This window comes from Lepidochelys olivacea, assembly GCF_965140295.1.
Source record: "Lepidochelys olivacea isolate rLepOli2 genome assembly, chromosome: 5".
NCBI classification, from domain to species: Eukaryota; Metazoa; Chordata; order Testudines; family Cheloniidae; genus Lepidochelys; species Lepidochelys olivacea.
The window spans coordinates 45,373,998-45,393,619 of record NC_140415.1 but is presented as its reverse complement, the minus strand read 5'-3'; the positions used below and the strand labels follow the sequence as shown (position 1 = coordinate 45,393,619).

The 19,622-nt window shown below is 38.6% G+C and overlaps 1 protein-coding gene across 1 annotated transcript in view; it reads left to right on the top strand.

The window, feature by feature from the left end:
- JMY (junction mediating and regulatory protein, p53 cofactor) overlaps window positions 1-19,622 on the top strand; it is a 131,539-nt gene that overhangs the window by 79,389 nt on the left and 32,528 nt on the right. The window contains 2 exon segments of the mRNA XM_084628362.1: window positions 5,900-6,087; window positions 17,603-17,689. Of these exon segments, the coding sequence (XP_084484488.1) occupies window positions 5,900-6,087; window positions 17,603-17,689 (275 nt within the window).

Sequence of the window (19,622 nt, the reverse complement as noted above, 5' to 3'; positions counted from 1 at the left end):
GTTAGGAGCTAGCATTTTTAAATAATGTACAGCAACACTACACACAAGTTAGGACAGAATACTGAAAGAATACTGGTCCTGTTGAAATTATGGGGAAGTTTTAGTTAGGCAGAATGAAACTATCTATTTGTAATTTATCCAGCAGAACTAGTGCAGTTACTCTTGTGAAAAATACCATAGGATTTTTAGATAGTCACATGTGGTCAAGACCATCCTGCATCTCCTCTGCAACGTGGCATCTCTCAAAGTACAGTGGCCTCTAGCACACACGATTTACTACTGACTCAGAGAGAAAAATGCTATTTATTGGATCATCAATCCTACTTTCTTTATGGTTACGGTCAGAAAAGTAGCAGCCTTCTTATAGAACAGATCTATGTGATGCACATGTTAATTACCATTGTAAGCTGGAACTACTTTTTACTCCTGGTAGCTACATTCACTCTGTAGTGCTCTGAGAATGCAGTTGGATTCTGTTCTGATTTCTGAATCATCAGCAGAATTGAGTAAATTCTGGCTGACAATCTTTTATTGGTAATGCTAGAGCCAGAAAAAACACAACTTTACTTCAAAATCCTAGCTTGAATGTCCAGGTTGGTAGTTAGGGAGGGGAAGAAACACTGTTTTATTTGTAAATGGAATACAGTTGCTCTGGTAGCTATTGAGACAGTAAATGGGATGGTGGTTTTTAGAGTTACCAACAGAAGATCTGTACTTGAATTCACAATCTGTAAATTAAGGCTTTTAAAGGGACAACATACCCAAACAGGCCAGCTTCATCTCTGCTGAAGGATTTGTGGTGGATGGAATGTCATCAATAGATAATGTGATAGTTGGCTGCTGGCTTAGTATTTTAATTTATCTGGCAAGTCTGAATGTTGTGGGACTAAACAAAAAAGGAATTATTTTAATTTGCATATTTTTCATGTTCTAGTTATAAGAGAGCTTCAGTACTTACCAACCTCATGTTTTAAAGGCCAAAAAGAATAGTTTGTTTTTCTGATGAAAGACGCAATAGAATTGCAAGAGTTTTCTTTAAAATATTTGTACGTTTGCAGGTCCCCTTTCATGTCCCAGTTTTAACATTGAAATGCTTGTTAAAGATATAATTGAGTAGGGTAGATTTGATTTAAATCAAATTGATTTAAATCCTGATTTAAATAACTAGTCAGGAAGACTCGATTTAATCATAGATTTTTACATAAAAGTGCATTCTTGTTGGTTGTTATAACCTTAATACCTATTCTTCACAACTCAGAGATAGACATAGGTTTCGTTTTTAGAAAGTACACACTATACATGTTTAAGAGATTTATTTTGAAAACTTTTCAGATTAGTTTTACAGCTATATCAGAAAATGAATGATTGTTTGGGTATTTCATTTACCAAAGGTAATTGAAACAGATATTTCTGAAGTCATTGGGAGGTGAACTATCTCCAGTTCAACAGGTTAATCATTAATATTTGGAGGATTTTCTTGCCATGCTGTATTAGGAGGAGAACATCACCAGACAGACAGTTAAATTGTTTTATTTAACTAAAACAGCAACATTATGTATTCTGGATTTTTTTCTTGAACAGCAAACATATAATAAATATTTTAACAAAACAAGCATATGAATTTCTGAATTTAGTTTAACATTCAAGTTTTTTAAAATCAGGTTTGTTTTTGTTAAAATTGTTTTTAAGTGAAATAGTTAAATGAAATATTTTAAAAAAATAAAAAATCAACTGTCAGCCAGGTCAACATGAGAAACCTAAAATATTGGCTTCTGCAGCTAACTGTCGTCTTCACCTTCATTTTCCTGTTCATAATCTGGAAAAGAAAAACAAGCTTTCCTGCTTTTTCAGATCCCAAATGGTTTCTTAATTTGGAATGAATTAGTCCAAAGGAAGAAAATATTCTTTCTACACTAGCAGAAGAAGCTATTGCTGTTAAAAGTGAGATTATCACTTCAATAGTCTCTGAATCCAAGCACTTAAGTGACTTCCACCAGTTCACTTGTGTGACTTTCTTTAGAAGATCATCAGCAAATATATATTTCTTGAATGGTTCACCCTTAGCTCTGAAGTTTGTTATAGTTGGTATTATGGAGGGATGATTGCTGGATGTCCATGTCATAGCCAACTCTTCTTCTTCAGTAGTTAAGGTTTGACCCTGGTACTGAGAATTGAGAATATTTGCAAGACAATGAGCTGGAGATAGCGCTTGTCCCATTCATTTTTTTAATGCTTGTAATTTAACTCTGTCATTTCATATTTCTCTTTTTAAGATCTCACTCAGTTCCTTCCAAATTTCAACAGCGTCAGCAATAAAACAAAACCTGCATTTTGTTCATGGCTATAGAAATAGGCTTCAGGGTACACAGCATGTGTTCTACACTTCTCTTAAACCCAATGTTGAGAACTTTGGCTGTGACAGTGCCATCTATTTTTTCTTGATTTTGTTCACAAATTGTCATCAGATTAGACCAGTTCTTGATATAGTGCTCAAAACAGTCCACTACTGAGTTCCATCGCACGTCTTGTGGGAGAGTTAGCTTGGTTCCTCCCACTTTTTTCAGAGCAGCTGCAAAGTGGTGGTTACGGAAGTATTTTGCAATTTCAACAACATTAGCCTTTAATTCTGAAGTCTTTGGCTAAGAGGTGCATCAAACGAGCACGGCAACCCTATGATATTAGCTTGGGACTCTCTTCTAAATAATTTCTTCTCATCTTGGATACATTTGCAGCATTGTCTGTGACCAAACTGCATACTAGACATTTGAATTATTTTTCAGTTTTTTTATAGCTTTTATTGCTACTTCTTATAAGCATTCTGTTGTGTGTGCATTTCCTGATGTATCAATTGTTTCTGTAAGGAAGACATTCCCTTCTTCTGTTGTCACACAAGCACATACAACAGGATCATTGTGGACATCGCTCCACCCATCAAGACTCAGGTTAACAATTTTACCCTCTAGACCTTTTGCACACTGCTCAATTTCTCTTTCATACACTTTATCCAGCAATTTGCCTGCAACATCTGCTCTGTTGGGTGGACTGTATCCTGGTCTTAATGACTGAACCATGTTAATGAAGTGTGGGTTCTCAATCGTACGGAAAGGAGAGAGTTTGTTGCATAAACAAACCGGACAATTTTTTCATCCATTACCTCTTTTTGTAATCTGCTGGTTCTTATCACAAACTTATCTATGGTTGTTTCTCTTTTTGCTACAGGTGATATACTGTGGCTATGTGACATACATCATGTGACTGAAACACTATCATTGGCAGATAACTCTGAAACTATAGAAAATTATGGTGATCTTGAAGGTGGATAATCTTCAGAATCCTGTATGTTGAGGATGGTTTCTCCTAAACAAAATAAGTCAATGCAGTTATTTAATTATCATACTGCTCATTTAGTATTACTCATTGCATTCACTGAAACTCAGTACTACTTTAAAGGTGAAATTGTAAAAGGAAGATCTGCCTATTTCAGCTATTTATTTTTATCACAACTGCATCTAACATGATAGTACCATAGAGTAACAACTAAATTGTTTGCTCAAACATGAGAATTCAAGAATAGTCCAGAAGGAAGAGAGGCAGTCCATGAACTATTGGAACTCATTTACAAAACTTTTCTTAAACATTACATGAATATATTGTCTTTTATACTATAGAATTAGAATTTATAATCCCTATTCCATGATGAGATATCTTTGAGCTATAATGTATCTTTAGATAGGTTTTTTTCCTCAAAAAGCATTTTATCAAAAAAATCTGATTTTTTTTTATTTTTATTGTTTAAATAATTGATTTTTATCCATCCTGTAATTGAGTCTGTCAGTTAATTTGTAAAATCCTATTTTACGACTCGGCCTCATTTAAAATGAAACCTGCACACAGAATTCTCTCTTTGATAGCTGCTTAAGAAAATACAGTTTTAGGTGAATCAGACATAAAATTTTGCAGGCTGATGTTTCATGAAGTGGTCCAGTGACTAGTGTTGGGTTTTGTTGTACATTGTTTTGATTTTAGAGTTATGAAGTTCTGTCCTTACTTGCTAGAATCACTGTCTTCTTCTGAGTTGCTGTTTGTTAGAGGGGGGATATAGTCAGCACCAGGGGACAGAAGATGCTACATGCAGATAACACAGTAAGTGGCTGCTGCTTTTAAGATGGGTAGCCTCAGAGAAGGGAGGAGGGAAGCCCTTGCCCCAGAAGAATCCTTCAGCTGGGTAAGAGAAAGTTAGTTATATGCAACCAGAGTAGCAGCTTTCCTGAGAGGTGGCTGACTGCAGGAGAAATAAGAAGAGAGTGTTTCTAGGTCAGGGACAGGCAAACTTTTTGGCCTGAGGGCCGCATCAGGTTTCAGAAATTGTATGGAGGGCCGGTTAGGGGAGGCTATGCCTCCGCAAACAGCCAGGCATGGCTGGGCTCCCGCCGCCACCTCCCTGCCCTCCTCCCACGGGACCCCTGCCCCATCCAACCACCCCTTCTCGCTGTCCCCTGACTGCCCCCCGCTGCCCCATGCAATCCTTCCTGACTCCCGCCCCCATTCAACCCCCCTGTTCCCCGCCCTCTGACTGCCCCGAACTCCTCTGCCCTCTATCCAACACTGCCACTCTCTGCCCCCTTACCACACTGCCTGGAGCACCCGTGGCTGGCGGCGCTACAGTTGTGCCGCTCGGCTGGAGCCAGCCACACACGCGTAGCACAGAGCACCAGGTCAGGCTGGGCTCTGCAGCGGCGCTGCTCCAAGAGCTCGCGGCCCCACCGCCCAGAGCATTGCACCAGCAGCGCAGTGAGCTGAGGCTGTGGGGGAGGGGGAACAGCAGGAGAAGGGCCAGGGGCTAGCCTCCCAAGAGCTCAGGGGCCGGGCAGGAGGGTCCTGCAGGCCGTAGTTTGCCCACCTCTGTCTAGGTGCTCAGGGCTGGGCAAATGGCAATAAGGTCAGCACTAAAAGTGTTCACTGTCCTTCTTGTTTGAGCCACCTGCACTGAACTCCCCTCCTGGTAGCATCCTTTGACCTGCCTGCAGCAGAGGATATAGAGGGGTTTAGAAGGCCTTTGTGTCTCCCTTACCCAGGCATTCACAGTGAAGGATTCATCACCTTTCTTCTTTTTTTTTTTTTTCTTGATAAGAGATTAGAGGTCAAATGTTCACAATGACACTCATTACAGCATTTGAATTCATTAGTGCTCCACTGTAGGCAAGAGAGACTATAGTGTGAAATACAAATTTAAAAATGATAGGTTGTGATAAAACCTTTGATAATGTCATTGTCCTCCTAAGTGTGGTGTCTTCAAGGTAAGCCTAACAGAGGTACTCACCCTGCCTCCAATGAGCAGAAGCTGTGTGACTACAAGCCCAGAAACCTCCTGATGGGAGGAATCTTGGGATCATCATGTTGTCTAATTTCTTTTTCATGGTATATATATGAGATATCTGAAGAAGAGTCACACAACGAAAACCTTAGGAAGTGGCGATACAGCTTGAACTTTGCAGTGGAGATCACAGGGGATGACTGTGCAGCATAAACTCTCCCCTCATGTTAGTTAAGTTCAAACGCTGTCAGGGGCGTAGTGTTGAGGTGACATGGGGTTATGTTTCCTTCACAAATTCCTGCTGACAGTTATTGTTAGTGGTATGTGAGCCAATAAAAATAACAGGAGGTACATAATTGATGTGGATTTTTATGTTTTAGCTAAACTGTAGAGCCTTAGGAGGTGGTGCCACTTTAACACCTTGGCACTCAACTGTCATTTTTGTCAAGACCAGCTCTTCCTGTGCATTGTCTAATGCAGGGTTTAATGTTAGAAAACAAAACAAACAAAACCCACCAACTTAGTGGTTTATGTCAATCACATATACTGATTTGACTTCTTTTATTGCTGACATTTTATAAACAGAGAAGAGAGATGAAGTGGTGTATTACGATACTTATGAAAGTATGGAAGCCATGCTTGAAAAAGAAGATATGGCAACATCTATACACTTACAAAGAGAAGAGCTGCAGAAGTTGCAACAGAAAATCCGCCAGCTGGAAGCAAGGCGTGGACGTATTTCAGCCAAGAAAGCCTACCTCAGAAATAAAAAGGTAATATTAAATTGTACAATTCTTCTCTAACAGAGACTTCCCTTTTTAGTAAAACCACAGAGGCATCCAATCTTGGATGGGAGCCCACACAGGGAGACTCAACACCCAATAAACTGGGTTTCTTCAGGAACAGTAGCTGCACATAAGTATTCTGGGATAAGGGATATAAGATTCCAAGTTTTTAATGCTGCTTAAAATTATGGAGGTATCCGTTATAGTTCCACAGTGAAGGCTGAGGAGTTTTGCAACAGTTCAACCTCGTTCTGTAACCCACAATTACAACACTTATTCTTTGAGCGCACATTTCATTTTTAGATAATTTATAAATCAGTCTGTTAAAAATGGGTCCTTTAATAATTGTTTTAGTCTCTAGTAATCTTAATAATGGAAAAACACTCTTCAGACTTCCAATATAATCAAAATGTCCTGAAACTTTTTTTTGAAGAAGTTTTTGTTAGAGTTAAAATATTTATTTCTTAGTGAGTTTGTTTATTTTGGTAGCTGCTGCCATTCTTCACAACTGCAAGTTTCTCTTTTAGTAGAGGTTAATGTTCTTCTGCAGAGGATTCCACCAAGAATTGTCCTCTTAAAATAGCTTTGTTCACTATTCAGTGGAACATAGTCATCCCACAGTTAAGATGCCCTTCTCAAAATGGCTTCCATCTCTGGTTGTTCTCAGTGGATGGGGACCACAGGCTGCCCTTAGCAAAGATGGTCACTGTCTTCATTCACCTGCTGCTCAGTCATCCTCTCTTCTTTGTAACAGGATAGGGGCCACCATCTTTCCTTTGGGCAGCTTGCTTTCAGTCCCATTATAAGTGTGGAAATGCACAATTTAGAGCACTGAAATAACTTTAACTCTGCCCTATAGTGACACCATGTAATGTTACCATTAGGGCATTTCAGGATTTGGGTTCCCAGATTAGATTAAATTGACTTTTAAAGAAAAATTAGGTTTTTTCCCGCCAATTCAAAACAAGTCAGAAGACTTAAGTAGAGAAGCAACAGTTTTTCATGGAACTTTAATTTGTAATCAATATGTGAAGAGATTTAAGTTACAGTATGGATTATCTCTTTAATATTGATGATCTATCTTGAAAGATTAACAATTGTGATTCATGCGCAGAATTGTTGCAAATATGGATTATGTTTTCAAGTCATGTTAGATTTCGTTTCTCTGAATGACTTGTTTGTAGTTCCCTTAAAGCCCAGGCAATTTTATGAACATGCATTATTTGAGTGAATATATTAATGAAAATAAAACATCACAGAACTAGATAGTCCTGAGTTTTTTTCATCCATTGCTGTGTACTAAATTTGAAAAACAGCTGAAGAGTTAATACAGTCACCAAGCAGTTATCTTTATACTAGCTAACTTTATACTTTTTTTTTTTTTGTACTGACTGCTTTTCGGTCACCATTGTCTCACCTATCTCACTCACTATTGCATGGGAAAGAACACAAACAGAAAAATAATGTACAGAAATTTTCCCTTGTTACTTACTCATGGGAAATAGTTAGTTCAGTCACCGAGTTCACTTGTTTGGAATCTTGTTTTGGTGCCTTTTTAATGTGCCTTACTCCTCAGCCAGTAAAGAAAACACATGCAGAATAATATGTATTTAAATTGGCAGGGTTGACCAAAGATTCTATTTTTATGCAGAAAGGACAGGGGATGTCAGTAATCCTGTGCCATTAGGCAGCAAGTTTTAGGGGAAAAAGATACTTAGGCAGTTCAGGATGAGTATCTAGGTCAAAGCATTGTTTACTGTAGTTGCTCAAGCTAATTTTAAATTCCATTACTGACCTCATCTCTGATTCCATGCCCTGTCAAACCTCCTAGTAATTATTTGAAGGAGAAAACATCCTGTGGCTTTGACTCTCACGTTAAGTAAGCACTATCGGTCTCAGAGTACCATTGAGCTATTCTTGCCAGTGGTGGTATTAACTTTTGCCTGTAGTTCCATAGTTGTACAGAGTACACAAGTATGTAAGAAGATAAGGTCTCCATGCTGAGAAGTTAGTCTAAATTAAACTTACAGAACAATACTACAGGATGTGTGGTGACAGTAGAATCAGATGGTCTGAGGTGAGAACATTAGTGATTGAAGGCTAAATGAAAAAAGTGAATTTTGAGGAGGGATTTGGAGGATACTTGGTTGATCTCTCCATTCTTGAGTCTCTCCTTTAAATTTATCATGGAGTTCCAGGGAGAATAGGCTGTCACTTTTCAAAATACATTCCCATTCATTAAGAGCTTAATTTAGCAAAGCATTTAAGTTTCTTTCCTCACTTGAGGCCTTAGAACTTATGCAGTTGCTGCCACCTCCTCCCCCTTCCCGCCCCAAACCACAGAAAACAAGCTGAATGTTAGATGGCATATGCCACAAGGTTCTGCTGTAGCAGGAACTTCAGAGCAGTCTAATATCTCTTGTTATGGTATAGATTTTTGGGTATTAGGGTTCTCTGTAGCCAGCTCCCTCTTTCAGGCTAAAATCCTGAATAGGAGAAGACTAGGATTGCATCTCTCTCACTAGCTCCTGCTTCCGTTTTTTTTTACAGGAGATATAGCTAATCTAATCATCCAAGAAAGTGAAAACCTCTCTCGGAAAAGTTAAAATATAGTGATGTAATATAAATCCTTTTTATTCATAAAGTTCTGACATCAAAAATACAGAAACATAAAATGAAGTGTAATGTACAATTGATAATGCACATTGTACCTGACAATTGGTAATAGTGTAAGATCTTTCTCAGAACTTATACTTTATGTTCTTCTTCCTGTTTTGTTAACAATGTCAAATCATAGCACCATTGTAACAAACCTTATAAAGTAAGAAACTGTTACAATTTAAAATCAATAAGGAAACACCTTATCTTTCATTAATAGTGGAGCTGCTACACAGTACATGGAGCATGTGTTTTGAGACACTTTTTAGATGCCACTGATGCAGAATTGCTTAGAGTAGGGTGAAAAAGTAACTAAAACATTATAGCTTGATAAAAGCCTCATATCTTAAGTTGACTACACCATCTTATCCTTGTAAAACTTAAATTAGTTTCACAGGTGGTCTTTTTTCTCCATAGTCAGTCATTTTTCCAATGCTGTTACTTCTCCCTTCTCTCAATCCAGGTGAGGTGGTTCTTCATAAACTAGTTCTTAATAGATAATGTAGTGTAAAAGGAGTTGTCTGTTTTCCATTTTTCTTTAACATCCAGCTCTGGATTCTGCCTGCAAATGTAGCTGTATTGTTATCCCACTGCTCTGACCCTAACCCTAACCCCTTGAGGAATTCCACCATGATTTCAACAATTTCCATTCCACCATCAACCTCAGCCTAGACCAGTCCACACAAGTGGTCCATTTCCTGGACACTACCGTACTAATAAATGATGGTCACATAAACACCATCCCATACCAGAAACCTACTAATCGCTCTACTTACCTACATGCCTCCAGCTTCCATCCAGGACACACCACACGCTCCATTGTCCACAGCCAAGCTCTAAGATACAACCGCATTTGCTCCAGTCCCACAGACAGAGGTGTTGTAGGAGTTTGTCTCTGTCAAGCATTCTTAAAACTACAATACCCACCTGCTGAAGTGAAAAAACAGATCCAGAAGAGTACCCAGAAGTCACCTACCAAAGGACAGGCCCAACAAAGAAAATAACAGAACGCCACTAGCTGTCACCTTCATACCCCAACTAAAACCTCTCCAGCGCATCATCAAAGATTTACAACCTGTCCTGAAAAATGATCCCTCGCTCTCACAGATCTTAGGAGACAGACCAGTCCTTGCTTACAGACAGCCCCCCATCCTGAAGCAAATACTCTCCACACAAGAAAAACACTAACCCAGGAACCTATCCTTGCAACAAAACCTGATGCCAGCTCTGTCCACATATTTATTCAAGTGACACCATCCTAGGACCTAATCACATTAGTCACGCCATCAGGGGCTCGTTCACCTGCAAATCTACCAATGTCATATATGCCATTGTATGCCAACAGTGCCCCCCTGCCATGTACATTGGCCAAACCGGACAGTCTCTACGCAAAAGAATAAATGGACACAAATCTGACATGTGGAATCATAACATTCAAAAACCGGTAGGAGAACACTTCAGTCTCTCTGGCCACTCAGTAAAAGATTTAAGGATGGCAATTTTGCAACAGAAAAGCTTCAAAAACAGACTACAGCGAGAAACTGCTGAGCTTGAATTTATATAAAAACAAATACCATTAACTTGGGTTTGAATAGAGACTGGGAGTGGTTGGATCATTACACATATTGAATCTATTTCCCTAAAGTTAAGTATCCTCACACCTTCTTGTCAACTGTCTAAATGGGCCATCTTGATTATCACTTCAAAAGTTTTTTTTTTTCCTCCTGCTGATAATAGCTCATCTTAACTAATTAGCCTCTCACAGTTTGTATGGCAACTTCCACCTTCTCTGTATGTATATATATTTCGTCTTACTATATGTTCCATTCTATGCATCCGATGAAGTGAGCTGTAGCCCATGAAGGCTTATACTCTAATAAATTTGTTAGTCTCTAAGGTTCCACAAGTACTCCTGTTCTTTTGTTAGTATAGGATTAGTTATTCTTCGATTAGTGTCCATATGGCTGTTCCACATCAGGTGCGCATTTGCCTGTTGAGCCCTTAATTGGAGATTTTCAGTTAGCAGTGTATGTTTGGCCTGTGCATGCTCCTTGTGCATCTTCGTGCTGGGTATCAAGGCCATATTAGGTGTGCATGGGCAAACTGCCCCCTGTTCCTTCTCAACCATCTTGGTCTGAGACGGAGCCGTAGCGTGTCTGCCTTGAGTGTGCTTTGGCTTTTTTTCTAATATTAGTTTTTATAGTTAGTTGTTTGTTTTACTCCTCTTTCCCCTCAGGGAGATTGATCTCCCCCCACCCCCAGCAGGGCATCCCTGGCTCTCCAGGTTTCAAATGTTGCTTCTTCTGCCAAGAGGAAAAACAAGAAGATTAAACTCAGAAGACTGCTAACGATGGCCAGCTTCTGAGTCAAGTCAGGAGACCCCCCCTACCCCATACCTGTTCCAGACGGATCCAGCACTACTTCTACCTCAGCACAGGCTTCCCCTAAGAAAGGGAAGACTTCCAAAACGAGGAGTGCAGACTCTCACCTGAAGGAGACAGCTCTGAAAAGGTCTAGGTCCCCAGGGAGAGCTGTGGTCTCTGAAACCTCAACCTTTCAACTCAACCCCATGCGGTTGAACTGAAGGACTCCTCCTCCCGTACTGGTCGGGCTGTAAAGTCCCAGAGCACGAAGTAGAGAGACATCTCCAACAGGGCCTTGGTACTCTCTACCAGCAAGGAGAGCAAGCATAGACACTAGGGGCTGGTGATATTGAGTTCACACAGCTGTCAGTACCTGTGTGTTCAGCCCAGCCATTGGTACCCATGCATGCAGCACTCTTGGCACCAAGCAAGCAGTGGTGCCACCCACCATTGGCTTTGGCTACTATGTCAGTACCAATGCCCTACTTGATAGCACAGGAGTTAAGATCTACTAAGGACCTCTCAATAACAGCCAAAGTCCCCACTCCTCATGGGTACTGATCATCTCTTGGTACTGAGACCCTGATCTACAGACTACTGTTCTCCAGTACTGCAGGATTCTCCACCATTTTTGGTGGGTGCTCTCTCTTTGGATCAGATAGAGGAGGATAAAAGAGACTTCCAGTTGGTCTCCGCTATTTCTGTTCAGACGTATCAAACATATCCCTTCAACGACCCCTTCTCTGAAAGATATAGGGAAGATCGAGATCATTATCAAGGGTGGTGGTCCCTCATGCCACTCCCACTTCTGTATGCCCCCAATGTCCATACTTGGACCTCTGAACTGCCTATCAACAATTTGCCAGACCACAGGTGTTGCATAGGAAGGCCAGAGTTGTACAGCCCTCTCCTCCCCAGCCAGCCCTCCCATAGCAGATGTTTGAGGTTCAGGAAGCTAGGGTAGATAAGGAGGTCACCCCTCAAACATCTGGTTATGCCTTTGTCACTATCCATGGCTGATGATTTTTGACAATATCAAGACCTCATAAAGAAGATAGCTGACACTCTTCAAATTCCTCTTGAAGAGGTCAATGATTCACAGCACAAACTGTTGGATATCTTGTAGTCAGTAACCCCTCCAGGGTGGCGTTACCCATCAATAAGGCACTTGTAAATCTGGCTAAGCTTGGTGGCAGACAGTTGCCACTGTTCCAGCCATGTGGAAATAGGCAAATAAGAAGTATTATGTTCTGCTTATGGATTCTTATTTCTTGCTCTCCCACCCTCCACCTAACTCCCAGATGGTGGAAGTGGTAAAAAAAAAAAAATGGGGTAGGGAGCACTTCTCTAAGTCTACCCCATATGATAAGGACCAGAAAAGGCAGGATCTCTTTGGGTGAAAGGCCTCTTTGTCAGCAACCCTGCATTTCAGGATTGCGAATTGTCAGGTGGCCAAATATAATTTTACACATTATAACAGATTCACAGTTTTTATTGAATTTCTGCCACAAGAACATAGGGAGCAATTCCAGTCCATCATCTGAGGGCCACTTTGTGGCCAGACCTGCCTGTCAAGCATGCTGGTGTGCTGCAGACACTGCTGCCAGTCCATCTCCACAGCGGTGTTTATGACCAGGGCATCATGGCTCCATATAATAGGGTTTCTGAAAGAAGTACAGATTGCTGTGGAGGATCTCGCCTTCGGTTGTAAACTGTTCTTGGAAACCATGGGTGAGTCCTTGTGCACTCTAAAGGACTCTAGGGCTGCTTTATGATCCCTGGGTATACATACACCTACAAATAAGAAAAAGTTTAGTAGATCACAAACTTCCCAGAGATCACATCCCATTCAGTGTTCAAGGTGCCATAGATTCACTAAACCCCCTGCTAGAAAGAGACCTAGATTTCAGAGAAAGACCAGAGAAAGCCATTTTGAAGCAACAGTTTTAAGGGATTGGTTGGTGGTTCAAATCCTCCTGCACCCCTGGATTTACAGCTGCACCCATGAGCCCACCTTCCCCGTTTTGGATATCACCTTGCCTATTTCCAACATGCTTGGAGGTGGATCACTACAGACAAGTGAGTCATAGAGGTCATAACATTGAGTTATACCACTCCATCCCCCTTCCCTATCATTCAGAGACCCCTCTCATGACTTTTTATTGAGACAAGAAGTGAACTCTCTCCTTCGATTAGGAGCAACATAGCTCGTTCCTCCTCCTAACAAGGGCAACAATGTTCCCTCTAATTTTTCCCATCCATGTGCGGAATGAATTTTGTTATGTGCACCAAATTATTGAGGTAATGTGTGGATGTGTGCCACCAGTAGAAACAAAAATCATAGATATAATATACATTTAAAAAAAGTTACCATAGGGATAATTACTTCAGCCAGGACAGGTTAGGCATTTTAGAACTCACTGCTCAGAGTTAAATTTAATCGTAAGAGAGAGATAAAAGTTATGAAATGCATAGACCAGTCAAAAAACTCGAATAACAGCACGTTGAAAGAATAAAATTACAGAGAATATATGTGCATTGCAGGAAGTGTCAAGAAGTAACAATAATAATACAAGTTTGTGTAGGGAGGTGAATGTGAAAGACAGAGATGCACATTGTGAGAGACAGACGCATTGCCCCTTTAAGTATGTTGCCCTTTTAAGTAGATCGGCACTCAAAGCAACCACAGCAGCAGCCACCAGCACACCTGTGAGGTCATGTAATTTTAAAGCTGGGGAACTGAGGCATGAAGAATAAGGACAAAATTGACCATTGCCCACTAATTTTAGGTGCTCAGTTTGAGACATCTAGGACCTGATTTTTTTTCAGAGTATTTGGCATCATATAGGGATTTTATATGCTTGAAGCAGAGTGCCCATTGACCTCAATTGCAGTTAAGTGCTTAACACTTCTGCAAATCAAGCCCTAGAGGTTCTCCCCTCTCTCCCAACCTCTTGCCCTCTTCTTCCTCAGGTTGTTTCCTTCTCCTCCATATTGCCTGGATTCCAGCAAGTGGAATGTTTGAGATCAAAGAAGACACAGCCGCCATATTCTGTTCTAGTGTCCAGTGGCCCCTGGCAGTTAGGAGGAACAATTGCAGGAAAGGCCTTGCTCAGTATGGCTGACACAGAGCTCTTTGGGGGAGGAGCATGCTCAGTGGAGGTGAAATATTTAAAGAGTTTTGTAAATGCCCCATAACCTCTACTGAGCTCCTACAAAAGGTGATGTTCAGAGAATTGTAACTTGGCCAGATTTGGGGTGTATTTTCATGATGACAGGCAAAGAGCTCTCTGTTCCCAGATGATTTCTCCCCTCCCGCCAGATAAATATGAAGTCCCAGCTCCAATGTGTGAGTGCTCTAGATCAAGGTCTCACAAGAAATTTTTTGGTGGTCTTGGAGTGCGGCCACCAATTCTTTGTGGTGGCCACTCTTACAATTTTTCCTAAAATACTTGGTTAACTTCAAGAAAAACAAATAAATATGCACACATAAATGTCCAAATTTTAATTTACATATGTAGCTTTTTATTGTAGACTCAATAATAAAAATAATGTTCGGTTGTCTTTATTCTTTACTGGACCTAAACAGAATAGAAACAAATAATGTACTTTGCATGTTCTTGTGTTTTTTGTTGTTTGTTTTTTTTTTGGTTGCTTTTATTAAGACTTGCTAGCTAGTAAGTCTGTTTCTATGAAAAGTGATATTTATTATATGTTTGTTAACACTGCTTTGTCCCCCCCCAATCACTGCTCAGGAAGCTGTGGCTGCACAAAAAACCATGGTGGCTGCATTTGAGAAATACTGCTCTACATGTTCTAAATGAAACTAGTTGTAAGATTCATTGTTTTGCCAGTTTTGCATGCTTTTCCCTAACCTCATTCTTGACAATGGCTGAACCATTTTTGCTGAAATTTTCCCAGAACTTCAGGTAGACACCTGGCATTGAAAATTTCAACCTGAATGATTAAATTCATAGACTCCAAAGACAGAAGGGACCATTGTGATAATCTACTCTGACTTCCCGAGTAACACAGGCAATAGAACTTCCCCAGAATAATTTATTTTGAGCTAGAGCATGTCTTAAAAAAAAAATCTAGTCTTGATTTAAAAATGTCCAGTGATGTAGCATTTACCACAGCTCTTGATTAAATTGGTTAATTACACTCACTGTTAAAATTTGGCAAAGTTATAAGCAACTGAAAACTGGATCTTTTAATGGAAAGTGTTAGGCAAACTTAATATAGGTAGTGTGGCCATCTCTACCTATAACAACATTGTTATGGAGTACAAACCCATGCAAGACAATTTTTTTAATGCATTGTATTTAAATATGAATGCAAAGTACAATGGAAGTTACAAAATCAACATATGTGTTCATTTCTGCTAATATTAATCAAATAGTTTTATCAAGTGACAAAGGTTGAAAGGGTTGACAAGACTTTGATTTCTTACATTGATACCATCCTTTATTTTCGCATCTTAACTTTAAGATTTCCTATTTTAATTAGCATATAATCAGCACTTCTTACAACCAAAGAAAGGGCAACTGTACTAAAAATAAAAGTTAAACATTTAGTCATCTTTTCATGTTTGTGTCTCTTATCTTAGACCTTGAATTTCTCTCTCTCTCTCTCTCTCTCTCTCTCTCTCTTTTTTTTTCTCAAGGCTTTATTTAAATTTAATAACTTTTAAAATTGCGGTAAAGGGAAGTGGATAATTTGTAAATTCAGTCCTGCTCAAGTAACATCAGAGCAACATTCTAATGAGATCTCAAATTTTAAAGGTCTTATTTTAATAGTTCCAAATCAGAGTTTTTATTTAGATATAAAAAATAAAAGAAATAGAGACCTAAAATATTAGAATGGGTCATTTCTTGATTACTAGAAAGTGAGCTCACTATAGGTTTTGTGCTAATTGTTTACTTGCCTGACTCATTAGAAACATCTTTCATTTTTGTTGTTTCAAATTTTTCTTTATTGTCAACTCTTAAGTGAAACTCCTTTTTTGGTACATTTGTCTGAGGAATTATCTGTAAGTATAGTAACCTTTGTCATTTTCTTTCTCTAATTTCTCTTTTCTCCCCACCATACTAGTCACAATTTAAAACATATTAGCTTAGAAATGCAGTACCTTGCCCAAAACGTTACAATAATCTTTTAACCAAGGTAATAGGTTAGAGAGCGAACAAAACAGAGATAAACTAACATTAAAAAAGTCTCAGCTTTTATCACATTCTAAATTTATTATTGTAGTCTGCAAAGTTTAGTTTATAGGAAGCTTTTGCTGCCTAATGCCTTTATTATCAGGCAGTTCGTGACCAATTAAATGATTAAAAAATGAAAGTGTTAGTATTTACCAATAGCAATTGCTATAGCTAAAGTTGAGAAGGGTATTCCATTATAAACCTACATTCTTCTTTGAGTATTTCCTGCATGCATTTCCATGTGGGTGTCTGCTCTTTGAAATTTTCCAGATAACATTGCCAGTTGAGGCTGGATACAAACTCTGCCCACCTCTGTGCCCAGCACTATCCCCACTGGTCCTCTTTGAGGAGAATGTAGCATTTTCCCTTTATTTCTGTTGTAAAGGATTTCCCTTTCTTCTTAAAGTTCAAGAGTTACTGTTAAGCTTCTGTCATATTTTTGGTCTCCATTAGACATTTTGATTTCTTTGTTTTCTTGACTTAATTGAGCCTTCCTTTCACCACTGTAGGTGTCTGTTGATTTATGGCTTAGGTCAAATCAAGTGTCTTTGATGATGCTTGCAATGGTGCCTTGTCTGTAATGGATAAGCATACCCAGTGCCCCTTCCCTCTTAGGGAGGGGCATGCTTGTAATCAGTGCTCCATATGGAGCATAATCCAACTGAAGTTTGGCCAAGTTTACAATATTGTGAGAACTTCCTGTAACTAATGTGAGATAAATGTGTGTGTGTAATGTAACACAGTAAGTGTAATGGCTAAAGAGCCAGTTTTCATCAGTTCTTTAAATTAGACATGTCAGAAATGACTCTTAGAAAATAAGGTGCAAGTGCAGAAATGTAGATACAATAGCATCCATGTTCTGTGTGCAGTCACCAATTGCACATTGAAATTAGGAATTTGCACTTGCGAGTTGCCAGTTGTCTAGCTGAATACATAATTATCTAATTTTGCTTGAATGTTAGCAGTCATTGCTCATGTAAATTAAAATGGAGTTGCCTGAGCAGTTGTGCACTCTCAACTCTGAAAAAATCAGTGAGTTGTGCTACATCTGTAATGGTGTTAGATTTGGCTAGTGGCTGCTACCTATATATGCTCTGGGGGTAGCCAACACAGTTGTTTAGGTTTTGTGTTTTTATTCAAAAGTTAAATTAGATTGTTTAAGCAGTCATCATATAATTTACTTTTTAATGCTTAGTGCTGTTTATAAAAGATTACAGTAAGTAATTATAAGTTGATATTTCGAATGTATGCTTTATAGGTAATATTTTGTCTCTACAGGAGATCTGTATCGCAAAGCATAATGAAAAGTTCCAGCAGCGCCATCAGAGTGAAGAGAAATACAGAATGCATCATACTGTGCAGCTAGTGAGTTTGTGCTCTTACTGAAATTAGCTTTTGATTCATTTTTTATATCCATCACCATGCATTAATTAGAGCAGTGTTTTCAGATGGATTACTATTTTGAACAGTTGGCACATAACCTGGAAACTTTGGACAAAGATGAGTAAGTAGAAGTTGATAAGATATCTTCTATTTTTGAAAGTAAAACTTATGCTGTTTAACCCCCAATATTGTGTGGGAGTCATTAGCTTTTTATTTTCTTTTACTATAAGTCTTTGGACTTGTTTTTTATTGTGATATCTTTAAAGAAATATTTTGATATATAGTTAGAACACTGAAATGTGTTATGTGGTAAAAAGGGGGTTCATCTAAATTGTTGGATGTCAAGTAAGTTTATTTTAAAAATTATAAAAATATTTAGTTTAGAGAAATAAGAAATGGTAAGTCAGCTCTTACTAAATTTTTTTCTTATTGCCAATTCTGGGGTGTGACTCCATTATTTTAGTCAGAGGGGTTCTTTTACATATCTTAGGGGATATCATGATTGTGTCCAACCACAATAATCATAATTATTAACCATAGTTCTAAAGAAAGGAAAAGAAAACATTTAAACAAAACAACACATGACAGAACATAAATGATAAACTGCTTACTTCGTTATACTCTCTTCTGTATGTGTCTGTGTGGAGAGCTTTTAAAAGAAATTACACCCTTGAGAGTAAACCACCTCTGGGGAGCATTTTTCTCTTAAATTAAGACTAAATTATATTGTTTCCCAAAATTATTGTAAATTCACTCTTTGTATCTTATTAGATACTTAAACTGTTTATATATGAGCAAAACAATTTGTTTAAGGGCAGGTGGAACGTGTCCAGTTATTAATAAATACCAGTCAGTTTTATAGATGGCCACACTAAACAATCTTAGTTAAATCCTAGGAAATCAGATTAGCTATTTAGAAGAAGCCATGTGAGCTGTCTTGAAACAGGCGAGTTACAAATATCAACAATCTTAAATCCCACTGTTCTTCTGTTTACCAGTGTTTAGCCTCTGTCTCCTCTCTGAGAATACATGGTCTAACCATCTGGTGATTAACAGGAAAAACTGTTAATATTTTAAGTTACAGCAACATTTTTACATCCCAATAAAATCATTAAGTATTTTAAATCTGATCCCTTGACAATGTTTTAGTTAATGTTCTCTCACCAAACCATGCTGAAATCTTGGTGAGGTTTTCATGGGGTTGTTTCTTCTTGTGTTCTCTTTCATAGCTGTCTGTGGTAGCTTGCTTGTAGAGATGGACAGGATGAGCTATACTGAGTACCATGGTTGAGCAGGGTAGCAGAGGGTGTGTTTTATATCCTCCTTCCTATTTTCATAAAATTACAGGAAAACATACCTCTTTCAGATTTATTTAGATTCAAAGTTGGTTGCTGTCACCTCTTCACTGTTAGATTACTTCCATTGGTTTTCCTTAGAGGCTTCTTCATCTTATGAATATGTAGTTTGTTAATGTATTGGAGTTCAGCAGGAAATGAAATTGTTTTCATATATATATAAATTGTTTTTATAGAAAAGTTTTTTTGTTTTTTGTTTTGTTCTCAAAACAAAGTCTTTGGCTTAAACAGTTATTAAAGAAGTTGTTGATTCTATGTGACAGTTTTTAGAAAGATGATTCGTCTTGAGTTGGGTGCGAGAATTCCTTGAGTATTGCCATTAATTAATTTTTACCCATGAATATAAATAGCCTATACTTTAATAGCGTCTTACATTAGTAATTAGTTAGCAAGGTCCATCTTGATACAAAAAGCATTTTACCATTTACGCAGGAATGATATTAGGAGTTTAGCATTTGGTTAACGTATTTGCAAGTATGCATCTCACAAACTTTTAAAAAATAAAAAAAAGTTTTAAAATATTTCCAACTACACATGTTTTTCCTGGTGTTTTAAAGAGT